Source organism: Lolium rigidum, chromosome 7 (assembly GCF_022539505.1).
Source record: "Lolium rigidum isolate FL_2022 chromosome 7, APGP_CSIRO_Lrig_0.1, whole genome shotgun sequence".
Classification (NCBI taxonomy): domain Eukaryota; kingdom Viridiplantae; phylum Streptophyta; class Magnoliopsida; order Poales; family Poaceae; genus Lolium; species Lolium rigidum.
In genome coordinates this window covers 131,823,270-131,836,430 of record NC_061514.1, presented here as the reverse complement: position 1 = coordinate 131,836,430, position 13,161 = coordinate 131,823,270, and the positions used below count along the sequence as shown (strand labels likewise).

Below are 13,161 nucleotides of genomic sequence, written 5' to 3'. Positions count from 1 at the left end.
GTTTGCCGCGATCGCAGCCGTCCACCTATCGGCGGGGTGCCACGGGAGACACGTTCCCGGGCAGGACAGCAGGTTCCACGTCGGCACCATGATTTGTATGACGGATGGAGCCGGCCCCAGATGGAGCCGATCGAGTGCACGTCAGGGAAGGTATCTCCATCCGATTCAGCGCTTCATTCATTTAGCCCAATACTTAAGCTAGCCAGCCTTCCATCTCCTTCTTCCCTGACTTGTCCCGCGCTCCTCTCCCTCCACTTTCTCCCCACGAGCTCCTTGTTGCCTTTCGAGTACGTCTCCTCTTCCTCCTCTTCGTCTCCGCCGTCCTTGGTCACGAGCAGAGCAGGAAGTCTGGTACCGGACGAGGGGAAAGGTCCTCGATCGATCGGCACTGTTCTTGGCCTCGGATCAGCTCATCTGCACGGCAGCGGGTCAACACCGCTATTCCGCTAGGTAATCTCCAGCTCCCTCCTCTGCATACTCAACCTGCTTGGCCTTGCTGTTCTGTCTACATTTCGCATTCCCTTCTTCTCCAGCTACCGTTGTCCGTCCCGATTCATTCATTCATTCATTGGGTCGCGCTGCTGGGATGCTTGATCGATCGCCGCCCGCGCCGGTTGATCCCTAGCGTAGCGGCAGATTTCGGACGCTGGTAGCAGTAGATCGAGCGGCAGCCTTTGCCTAATTAGCGTCATCGAAGTTATGGGTGCGATTGTTGGCAGCTAGGTTGGGCATGGCGCCATGCTGGATGCGAAGCTTCTGCAGTAGCTAGCCGATTGGTGGCACATTAGCGGGCGGGTCCTACCAGCTGCCCTCATGCCTCAATCATGGCCTTCCTGTGACGTGAGATTGCCTGAAAATTTAGGACCGAAAGAAGCTTGACTAGTAGAAAGTTACCGGGTGATCTAGATCATGAGCCGAAACCCAGGTAGAGACAGAGGGAACATGCGGCACGCATCTGCTGAAATTAAACTACTACTAGTAGTCTGATAAGGATTAACTGGTTTTGTTATTATCTGAGTGGAGTAGGAGGCGATTACTGCACTCTGCTTTGCTTGCCCAGCTCGCTCTTCTTGTCCTCTTGTCCACTTGTAGGAGGCCCAAGGATAAACATCTACTGTATATTACCACTTGTTCCTTCCTTGGTTAATCTAGAAAGCTAACTATGATTGGGTTAACCTAAAAAGCAAGCATGCGTAGGTTGATTAACAATGGTCAGCATTTGAGCCGTGAGGGTGTTGGCAAAGTTGGCAGCGACGGTAGCTACGGTGACATGCGGATTCGATGCTTTGTTTATGTCTTTACTTTGCCTTTTTGTGAAGCTGATTTTGTCCTATGGGAGCGGGAATCTGTCGTATCGGTAGATAGGGCAGACCGACAGACGGAGACATACTATTGGTAGATGGTTGCGAACTTCAATTCGTTTCTGTATGCCCTCCTTGTGCTCTTTGTAGCAAGCAGTCATAATCCTACAGCTTATGAAACTCTTCGTGCACCAGCCAATTCTGGGCTTCAGCTCCGTCAGCGAAAAGGGGATTGCCATCTCCGGCCCAAGCAAGAGCTTCGGTCTCTCCCCGATCTCCGTATGTGCAATCCTCAGACGAGCCGTGATTCTCAAAGTGTCCCCAAAAGGGGGCTGGGGCGCGCCGGATGTTTAACATTTCAGCCGCGCATCTTAAAGCCTATTTTCATCCGGCGCAGTTTATTACGATGTCTGGCGCGTTCAGTCCGCCCCCGCTACACAGTTGACGTTGCGGGGATGCCGAACAAAACAAAATCCGCGTTGCGAGTGGTGGGCTAGCATCGTCAGCCACACAGGGTTGCCGCACACTCATCGCTTACCTCTGGCCATCGCAATTTAATTTCCGCGTAGTGACATTGCAATTTCCCCAAACACGTAGTGAGACGTCTCGTCGCGCCTTGTCTTGCGTGCCGGCTTTAATCCGCACCACCACCCCCTCGCCTACCTCCGGTGAATAAAACGCGATGCTCGTTCATTGCCCCTTCCACACAACACATCCACAACCCTAGCCGCCACCCAACTCTCTCCACATGCGCTCCATGGCGGGTTCCAAGGCGGTTGCGCTGCATGCTCCCGTCGCCTAAGGAAGAGAACTGCCCCTGCAACAAGTACTTCGACTTTCTTGGTTAATCTGGAAAGCTAACCATGATTGGATTCACCTAAAGAAACAACTTACTAGTAGTACTATCTGATTAGGTTAATCAACAACGGGTCAGCATTTGAGCCGTGAGGGTGTTGGCAAAGTGGCAGCGACGGTAGCTACGTCGACATGCGGATTGGATGCTTTGTCTATGTCTTTACTTTGCCTTTTTGTGAAGCTGATTCTGTCATATCCTATGGGAGCGGGAACCTGTCGCCTTTACACGTACTGGTAGTTCTGAATTCGTCGATAGCGCAGACGGATACATACTATTGGTGGTAGATGGTTGCAAACTTGAATTCGTTTTTTTATGCCCGCATTGTGCTCTTTATAGCAAGCAGTCTTAATCCTACAGCTGCTGGAACTCATCGTGCACACGCCAATTCTGGCCTTCAGCTCCGTCAGCGTAAAGGGATTGCCATCTCCGGCCCAAGCAAGCACGTCGGTCTCCCTCCGATCTCCCTCTGCCCAACCCTCGTTAAATAATCGCGCGCGTTCGATCGTACCATCGGAAAGCCCTCATGATTAAAAGCTTCGCGCCGTGATCCTTGCGTGATCCGATCTGACAATCTAGTTTGGTAGAAGCCATGATTTGACACTATTTCTCTTCCGTCGATTCGACGCTGCCGTCGTACCCGCTGCCTGCTGTTGCCTGTCGCGCGCTTTTTTGTTAATCAGATCACATGTTCCTCGCCGGACATCATGACCTCGCCGGCACGGCGGCTCCATTGCAGGAGCCAGGAGGAGGTCTGTCTGCTTCAATGCAGCTCTTTTCCTCCCACAATTTTTTTCCGGCGAAACACCTGATGATAAAACGGGACCAAGGCGCGCGAGCCTAGGCGGGCGAGACGAGACAAGGACAAACAGCCCGCCAAATCAGGGAGGAGATTCAAGTATCGTGTGGCGAAAAATCCACGATGGGTCACCATGACAAGCAGGGCCGACCACCCATGGTGCGCCGCGCCTGTCATGTCGTCGTGCGGCGCTGGCGAAACTGCCTCGCCCTGTCCGTTTGCGGCCTCGTGTCTCTCGTGCCCGCCTTTTTTTTTTTTCGCGGCGGAGTGCAAGATTTTTATGTTTTGCCTCACGGGTTATGTACTGTACAATTTCATTTCGTATAGTACGTTTAGTGGATGCTTCGGCAAAAAATGTGATTTTTCGCTAGATTACACAGCTTTTATCATTGCTATTTTTTTGGCACGTGCTGACGCAATTTTCGCCAAGAATTTAACACCCAGATTTCCTTCCATTTATCTGCCCCTCTTTCACTCATTGCCATTTCTGCTGCTCACGCACTCCAATAAAACTGCAGGCGCCGAAGCGAGGGCCACCCGCGCGCCACAGCGGAAGGATGGACGGCAACCACGCGCCGCATTCCAACCAGCACCAGCCGTCGCCGGAGCGGGACGGCAGCTTCAGCTACGACATAGAGAGCATGGACGGCGGGGGCGGCGGGTTGCGTGGCGCCGCGTCCGAGGCGCTGCTGCGGTTCGACGACGACGACGGCGGCGGCGGCCCGCGGGAGCCGCTGCTGCGGAAGCGGACCATGAACACCACCTCCCAGATCGCCATCGTCGGGGCCAACGTCTTCCCCATCGAGAGCCTCGACTACGAGTAAGCGTCCCCCCGAACCCCCTACCTGTCCTTCTCCCTCCATCAATTCCTCCCCCCTTCCGATAACCTCCTAGCTACTGATTAATGGAACTGCTCTTCTGAACCTACTAGCTCCTCTACAGCTCTTATTTTATCGCTGTGCTGATCTCGATGAATGACGAGTTGTCCTTACGCCTAGTTTATTGGTTGACTTGGACATAAAAAAAAAAAAGCCACAGTAGCATCTTCTGGTGAATTCGTGATCCGTCGGTGGAAAAAAGTGTCATCCTTTGTTGCTTTTGTTTCCAACTTTGTCAAGAACTCAGATACTGGCAGGCATCAAGATCAAGAACAATGCCAAAGTTGAGGTTTGGTCTTGCACGGGCTAGTAAGTGCTGACTAGGGGACATTGCCAGGTTCAAGCAGGCTAACCTGTTACTATTATTAGGATTCTTATTACTGGTCCAGTTTCAAGGGAATCCTACGAATGTATTATTTGAATGGGCACTTGCTATACATAGTTACCAACTGTGGGACTGATTGTACAGAGCCGCTAGTAAAATGTTAATTATCCCTTGACACGAACTAGCAGTAACGTGTCTCCGCAAAAAAAAAAAAAAAAAAAAAAAACTAGCAGTAACGTGTTTGCACGCAGTAGTCAACATCAAACTTCTGATGAATTCATATGTTAATTAACTGAAAGCAAGATGCAAAACTAAGATAGCCAAGAAACTTTTTCTTTTAAAAAGTCCCACCTTCAGAGGATCTAGCATTTACTCGTAGGCAAGTCAACGATCGAATTCTGACGAGAAGTAGATACGAATGTAGCTACGCAAGATGTGCACTGTAAGCCACTAGGTGCATTTAAGTAGTTTCGATATTGAAATTTTCCGTTGCTTGTTTCAGAATCGTGGAGAACGATCTTTTCAAGCAAGATTGGCGGTCGAGGAAGAAGAAGCAGATATTTCAGTATGTTGTTCTGAAATGGGCACTGGTTCTTCTTATTGGCCTGCTGACTGGGCTTGTTGGTTTCTTCAACAATCTTGCGGTCGAGAACATTGCTGGGTTCAAGTTGTTGATCACGGGTGAACTTATGCTCCAGAACAGGTAAAGCTTCACCACCCATGGATTTGCTATTTTACCATAATGCACTCTACTAGTTCTCCGTACGTACAGCTTGTTGGTTTACAGCGATGTGGTAATGTGAAGTTGTCGATTGTGTGCTGCTTCCAGTGCAGGTACATCGTAGCATTTTTGGCATATGGAGGCTGCAATCTAGTCCTGGGAGCCACTGCTGCAGCAATCTGCGCTTACATAGCACCGGCTGCTGCTGGTTCTGGAATTCCTGAAGTTAAGGCATATCTTAATGGTGTTGATGCTTACTCTATTTTAGCTCCCAGCACACTCTTTGTGAAGGTAAGTTTGAACCCAGAATAAAAATGTACTAAGCATTTTCTACGGTCGAGCATACTAATTGATATAACCGGCTTGGCTCTGGCTCTGGTACAGAAACAAAATAACTTGGAAAATTAATCTAATTGACATGGAACTCAACACTACTACATCTGTTAAATGAAAACACTCATCATTATTTCATTTTCGTTTTATTTTGTCAGCAACTGCAGAAAATGTCTAGGGTTATTGAAATTTATTCAGATTTGTGACCCACAATGTCCCAAAGCATGTCCATGTATGAAACTGCAAAGAACCTTTCATTTAGATTCAGTTGCAGAGCATATGGTTGATAACTAAAGAACAAAATGATGTATAACCAACTCGTTTGTAGCTGGCACATCATTAGGCCGAGACAAATAGGTATTGGTAATTGTATGCCAGAGTCAATTACATTGTTCTTTGAACTTTCGTCAATTATGTTGCAGATATTTGGTTCAATACTTGGAGTTTCAGCTGGATTTGTACTTGGGAAAGAAGGTCCCATGGTGCATACAGGGGCATGCATTGCAAACTTGCTTGGTCAGGGGGGATCACGCAAGTATCATCTTACCTGTAATTGGCTGAAATATTTTAAGAACGATAGGGATAGGCGGGATTTGATTACATGTGGTGCAGCTGCTGGAGTAGCAGCAGCATTTCGTGCACCTGTTGGTGGTGTACTCTTTGCTCTCGAGGAAGCAGCATCATGGTACCATCTCTGTCCCTTCTCAAGCTGTTCATTCGTACTTTAATACAGATGATAATCCTGTTAGATTGCTCTTACTTATAACTGTGTTTCTACTTACCACTTTGAAACTTCCAATCTTAAGCAATAAAAAAGATCTGCAGCATCCATAGACACTGGGTATGTATTATACTAACCTCCACAGTCTGAAGTTCTAAACCTGGCATGAAACTGTTATAGACCACAGCTCAGTATGCTGGTAAGGGCATAAGGCAACTGGTGAAAGATGAACAAATATGTTTTTGAAATTAGTACTTGGGTCTAGGAGTGTAAACAAATCGGACAGTGGTCATTTGATCCATATTTTAAAGTTAATACAAATGTGATTCCAACTTTTACTGAATTTGGTCGAATTGTGGTATCTGCCTAAAGACTACGCAAGATGACACTTTTCCTCATGCTCGCAACGACTATCTTTTGCAATTTTCAACTAACCCAACGAAACATCAAGTTTACACTATCTTGACCAATTGTCAAATTACATACGGATATGGTAGAAAATATGTATACAGTTTTATTATCGCCTTCGAGCTGGATTTCAGGTGAAATAACATTTCAGATGGAAAACTTGAAATCTTAGCTGCATCCATAGTTTTCCATATGAATGCGAATGGGGGGAGGATCTACTCATTCGATGAGTTTCTAAACCTTATATTTGTCCTATTTAATATGGATAGGGTATTTTAATAATATGGAATTCGTGTTTCTTTTCACATCCGTACGTGGTTAATATGATTATATGAACATGTTAATTTTACTGTGTATGTTTTTAGTTTTTTTGGTGAAAAAGGTTTTGCTTTTATTTATTCAGGTGGCGCAGTGCTCTTCTGTGGAGAACATTCTTTACAACTGCTGTTGTTGCTGTCGTGTTGAAGGCCCTGATTGAGTTCTGTCGTAGTGGAAAATGTGGTCTGTTTGGGCAAGGAGGCTTGATTATGTTTGATCTTAGCTCAAACATCCCGACATACGGCACCCAAGATGTCATCGCAATTATAATCCTTGGAATAATTGGTGGTGTGTTCGGGGGCCTCTTCAACTTTCTCTTGGATAGGATTCTTCGTGTCTACAGTATTATCAATGAGTAAGTACATTGATGTAGTTTTCCGATTTTTATATTTCAATTTCAAAACGAAATCTCATTTACATTGGCATGCTTCCATATAGGAGGGGTGCTCCATTAAAGATCCTTCTCACCATCACAATATCAATTATCACGTCGGCGTGCTCCTATGGGCTCCCTTGGCTTGCTCCGTGCACTCCATGCCCTGTTGGTTCCATGGAGGAATGCCCCACCATTGGTCGTTCTGGAAATTATAAGAGCTTCCAGTGCCCACCTGGTCATTACAATGGTCTTGCATCACTCTTCTTCAACACAAATGATGATGCCATCCGCAATCTTTTCAGCCGTGGCACCGCGAACGAGTTCCACATGTCTAGTCTTTTCGTATTCTTCACCGCTATTTACTGCCTTGGCCTCTTGACGTATGGTATTGCTGTCCCATCTGGTCTCTTTATCCCTGTAATTCTTGCTGGGGCTACGTATGGACGCATAGTGGGGACACTTTTGGGCCCCATGTCTGATCTTGATCCTGGCCTCTTTGCACTGCTTGGTGCCGCATCCTTCCTTGGTGGAACAATGAGGATGACAGTCTCAGTCTGTGTAATCCTTCTGGAGCTCACGAATGAACTCCATATGCTCCCTTTGGTCATGCTTGTCCTTCTGATATCAAAGACCATAGCCGATTGCTTCAACAAAGGGGTGTATGATCAGATTGTAGTGATGAAAGGTTTGCCATTCATGGAGGCTCATGCCGAACCATACATGAGGCAGTTGGTAGCTAGTGATGTCGTGTCCGGGCCACTTATCTCCTTTTCAGGCGTTGAGAAGGTGGGCAACATTGTTCAAGCTTTAAGGATCACGGGCCACAACGGATTTCCAGTGGTTGATGAGCCACCTCTATCAGAAGCTCCAGAGCTGGTTGGGCTGGTGCTTAGATCACACCTGTTGGTTCTGCTGAATGGTAAGAACTTCATGAAAGACAAGGTGAAAACAAGTGGTAGCTTTGTGCTGCGAAGATTTGGTGCATTTGACTTTGCCAAGGCTGGTTCCGGGAAAGGTATGAAAATCGAGGACCTGGATTTCAGTGATGAAGAAATGGAGATGTATGTTGATCTGCATCCTATCACAAATACCTCACCCTACACGGTGGTTGAAACAATGTCACTTGCAAAGGCTGCAGTCCTTTTCAGGTCACTAGGGCTAAGACACCTCCTGGTTGTGCCAAAGACCCCAGGGGTGAGACCTCTCTATCTCCAGTCCTTCTATATTCAATATTTTACTGCACATTCTTTTTTTGTGCATGATATGAAGTTGATAATGCAGCTGGATTTTCAAATATTCAACGCCAAATACACGCCGATAACAGTTTTCTTCTTTTTCCATGCAGAGACATCCCATTGTTGGGATCCTCACAAGGCACGATCTCATGCCGGAGCATATCCTTGGGCTGTTCCCAAATCTCCGCAAATCACACTGAGTGGGCAAATCAGAGCACTCAGCAGATCATACAAATTTTTTTGTACCTGGCTTGTCATTTCTCGTGAAGATGCTTCACTGGATCATGGAATAAGCTGATATATGTATTGTAAAGAGTTGATTCCTCAATCAGCAGTTTCATTGGATTTCTTTTTTGGTAGTTTATACTCATGTGTAGCAAACAATACACCTGTCAGTACATGTTGTCTCTTTTTCCTCAGCTGTGCCTTGCCGTGTTGTTCAGAGGTTCTCATCTGCCGTTCCTGTAGCTTGGATTGCAAAACTTTGTCGGTAGTGATCTTTTCTGAACAGAATGATGACGGCAGACAAGGTTCTGAAATCTGAATCGTAAGTATTCATGAAGGAAATGCAGTTGCTTCCAAACAAGCTGGCTGTCCAGGCGTCAGTGGGGAGGCCTCTCATTTGTTGCTGTCACATGCCGGTGTTGGTTCTTGCTTTGAAGGATCCACAAAAAATCGCCAGGATCCTTTCCACAGCGACCCTGGTGGCATCTACTGCTGACCTAATAATCACCAAAACTGTATTGGCCTACATGCCAGTGGCTGGTTAAACCACAGACATGAACAGAAAGAGGGGGAACAGTGACAGGCAAGGCAACATGATGCTGCCCCTATAGATTCCAGCATGTGTGGTCATTGCTTGCTAGTTGGTACTGTCTCGCACCTCCCAGTCACCAGTGTAGGCTATTTTTTCAGTGTGATGCATGCATTCCAAATGCCAAGAACTTTATGCACAAACTCTCATCTCCTTTGGCCCTGTTAAATTAGATTTTGTGCCTGTGCAAACCCTTTGAGCTTTTTGGTCGGCTTGTGCTCTGCTGCTCTCTGTGACAGTTGCAAGAATTGTTACCTGCATGTTGTGGCAACAGGGCAACATGTTGTGGCATAAGATCATGTACACACTGCAGATACGGTGTGTTTTCAGGCGAGGATTTTGGGTCATGATATCGGAGTGAGGCATGCACCATTGCGTTCTAGCTTGCCTTCCAAGCAAGGTGGGCAAGCAAAAGAAAAAAGGAAGATCATGTTTTCCCCCTCTGTTATTCTCGCACTAATTATAGCTAGCTCGACGTATTAGTGTGGACTAATAGACGTATCATGTTTTGTGAGTATATCTCTTGCTAGTAAATATCTCTCGCTTCATAATATAGTACAACGGAAAAATATTTTTATCAATGCTGGTGTATCTTAGTCACCTCTAAACATATGTTTAGAGTGGACGCTAACGGCAACAGAATTGGTCGCGTGGCTCCATCTGTGTCAACGTTAGTGATGGTAAATTTATCTGAGATAGTTTTCTTCGAAAGCTAACTAAATTAGGAACCTTTTTGGTCGAATAAATGGACAAGAATAAGTGAATGGACATAACCGTTTCCCACAACCTGTGAAAACATAAACTCCCCCTAAAGATTTTTTTTTGTTGCAAAAAGTATGCCTAAGTATTAATAAACATCAATCGTAGTAAAAAGATCTTTAAAAGTAATAAAAATGCAAATATATGTTTGGACCACCTACAGAAGACTACAAGCACTAGAGCGAGTCGAAGGGTGCCATTATCCGTGCCCCACCCTCATGAAGATGGGCAACGCTTGTCATAGTAGACAAACGGGAAGTCGTTGTGCTAAGACCCCAAAAAACCAACACACCGGAGCAACAACCATCGCCAAATATGAGAACCATAAATCGGAAGGGCTAAACTTGCAACCACACTAACTGACACGAAGACCGAACGAATCCTAGGAGGTACGTGAAAAGACAACCCCACACGGCCTTCGCCGGCGCTGGGCGCACCACCGGTACGAGGATAGGGCGAGGAGAAACTTATTCTGACATCGAAATGTAGCAGCCACCTCGCTATCCTAAAGAAGATACTGCAAATACCTAAAAAAATATCAAAAACCTCGTGCTGGCGAGAGGTTGTGGTCTGCCATATCTCCAAGGCCCCCCGAAGGCGGGAGGGGGGGGGGGGGGAGGGGCGGACCGGTGGCGCCGCCGGCTAAGGGGACGAAGCCCTAGATTTCTTTTGGAGCGTCTCCCCTCTCTCCCTGTTGTAGTATACGACCACCAAAGATAACTTTTATGTGGTTCCCCAATACAAAGGTATTACTCACAAAAGGAACTTGTTGAAGCGAAAATAGAATGGGTGTTACAAGTGTTGCTTTTGTGAATCGAGGAAGGGAGAGGCAATAGAACATTTTTTCTCGCATGTCTATTTGCAAAAATTATACAGTGAATTCTTTTTTGTCTACAACATTCCACCACCTACAATTATAAAAACATGTTTGAGAATTTGCTAAATTGAATCGATAAGAAAACCAAACCTAGAATACATGTTTCTCGTTTATGCTGGTGGTTATGGAGCTGTAAGAACAATATTTTTTTTAGCAAAGCTGGGGTTTTAAATTGTTTTGCGGGTTATTCCTATGGCTACGCAGTGGATCCAAGTATAGTCCCTTCTTCGAGTACGAGCGGGAGCTTATGGTTACTAGATGCAATAGGTTTATAGATAGTTGCTCATGATAGCTACAGGCGGTGTACTAGTAGAGTGAGAGATGTCTAGCTGCTATATATGCTTTCATACCAATTTTGGGAAAGAATAAGTATATCCCACTCTAAATACTTATCATGGATTTAGGCAAAATATAGGCTAAAATATGCTAGTTCACACGTATTCAAGGGAGAGTGAACAAGAATGTTTAAATCTAACATGCAGAGTAATATTCCCTTGGCTCCGAAAGTAGGTGTCGCAACTTTAGCTAGATATACAAATTTATCTATAATAAAAATATATCTGTATGTAAATAAAATTGTGACATCTATTTTTGAAAAGGAGGGAGTACTAAGGAGCAGCTACATTCAGTGGTCGACTAGGCTAGGCAGGTAGTCGTACTAGTAGCCTAGTAGGACCTCCATTGATGGCCGGAGAATCCAGCAAAGGATCCGGGAAGGCCGAAATCTAAACCAGAGCTGCCAAACAGACTAGACATACACTCACCGTCACCGAAGAAGAAGCAGCGAAAGCTACGACCATACACCACGTACTCCATCTCGCGAGGACGCCGAGGAGTACGGCTGTACGGGTCAAATCAAAGCGTAGTAGACTGCGTGCCGCGGCGGCGGACGGACAGATCCCCGGTGACTGAACCGTCGTCCCCCGTACGCAAGGCATGGCAGGATCTCCCCGTACGCTTGTACCGATCCGCCTCCCCTTTCGGCGCTTGAATGCGAGGCCGGCCGGAGCTGCGCATGCACCCACCGGCCACCGTACCCGCACAAGTACTCCCCGATCGAGTCCCCTGACGCCGGTGAAACCCGTGCCCCGGGTCGCGGTCTCGCTGGTCAAGCGCCGGGCCGCGCGGGATTCGGATGATTCGAGATCCCCTCCGTGGCCGAGGTGGACTGGCAATTTTCGGTGCCAAATGAAAAAAAAAAACACCCGAAGTTGTGCAGGTCGGCACTGTTTCCATAAGCTGCCGTAAAGCTACGATTTCAAGTTCGGTTCATACACAACCATCATCAATACACCAATACACCAGTGTTGTTTCGCAAAAAAAAAAACACCGGTGTTGGATACTCCCTTCGTCCTAAAATATATGCACACTATGCATTTTGAGGTTTAACTTTGATCGGAAAAATATGAGTTATATGTCATCAGAAGTATGTCATTGGATTCATATTTGAAAGATGTTTCCAACAATACCCCCTCCATTTCAATGACCAAGACACCCTCGTATTTCGTATTTTTTTCTTTGATCAAAATTACTCCAAATATAAAAGGATTGTTGGTATGAAATTGACATCAATTAGAGAGTGTTTTCAATACGAATCCAACGATACTAATTACGTATAATACAATCAAGATTTAATTGCTCAATTTTTTTAGATCAAAGTTCGTCTTCAAATACGTGTGTGTCTTATTCATCGAAACAGAAGTACTCCCTCCTTCTCACGAAGATTTCTAATTTTTGTCAAAAAATAGATGTATCTAGATACTAAATACCATCTAGATAAATCCAAATTTTGACAAATCTCATAAAACCTTCATGGAACGGAGGAAATAGTATATTTTTGGTATCATGTGACGTATAATATATTGCTCAAATTATTGACAAAAATTGAGGCTCGAAAATTCAAAATGGCCTTACATATATAAACGAAGAGAGTACTAGTGATGTAATAGGACCAGGTCGAATTTTTTTCCATTACTATATACGAAGTACTATGCTATATTTTCCTGACCAATTCGAAACTGATCGGTAATGTACTGTTACGAATCTAAATACAGATACCCGAGACCGTGGATTCAGAAGGGAAACCAAACATACTCGTGAAAAAAAAAATCAATTAATCGAATATGAACATGCATTAATAGAGTAGTAGTAGGTATGCAAACCATATCGCTGATGATAATTAATAAACAGAGTTTAAGAAAACACACATAAAATAATTAAAATAACAAGATAGAAACATAATCTCATCAACAAGGTAGGTTCATATGGATGTAATAACGCAAACATAATGACTAGGATAACGCCGCCGCATGCTTTAATAGCTCAACATCTTTACAAGTTTGGGCTCCATATTTAATTGAGTGTCTATGTGGGTGAGCTATTTGTTTAAATGATGAAATTAGGTTAGCTACGAGGTTCGACGAAAAACTACCAAATAATCTAC

The 13,161-nt window shown here is 45.4% G+C and overlaps 1 protein-coding gene across 1 annotated transcript; it reads left to right on the top strand.

Annotated features, from left to right (window-relative positions):
* The first annotated feature begins 254 nt into the window (after nucleotides 1-254).
* Nucleotides 255-8,687, top strand: LOC124669553 (chloride channel protein CLC-c-like). The gene is made up of 8 exons (XM_047206150.1): nucleotides 255-450; nucleotides 3,472-3,773; nucleotides 4,659-4,859; nucleotides 4,991-5,168; nucleotides 5,633-5,895; nucleotides 6,743-7,012; nucleotides 7,096-8,227; nucleotides 8,379-8,687. The coding sequence occupies exons 2-8, from the start codon at nucleotides 3,511-3,513 to the stop codon at nucleotides 8,466-8,468; spliced, it is 2,397 nt and encodes a 798-aa protein (XP_047062106.1). The 5' UTR covers nucleotides 255-450; nucleotides 3,472-3,510; the 3' UTR covers nucleotides 8,469-8,687.
* Nucleotides 8,688-13,161: the final 4,474 nt, after the last annotated feature.

What these genes read in the sequence shown, in the direction of transcription:
- LOC124669553 (XM_047206150.1), top strand. Translation starts at nt 3,511, where the DNA reads ATGGACGGCAACCACGCGCCGCATTCCAACCAGCACCAGCCGTCGCCG. An exon ending in CTCGAGGAAGCAGCATCATG is followed by an intron (nt 5,896 to 6,742) that starts GTACCATCTCTG and finishes TTATTTATTCAG; the next exon opens with GTGGCGCAGTGCTCTTCTGT. An exon ending in GTCTACAGTATTATCAATGA is followed by an intron (nt 7,013 to 7,095) that starts GTAAGTACATTG and finishes GCTTCCATATAG; the next exon opens with GAGGGGTGCTCCATTAAAGA.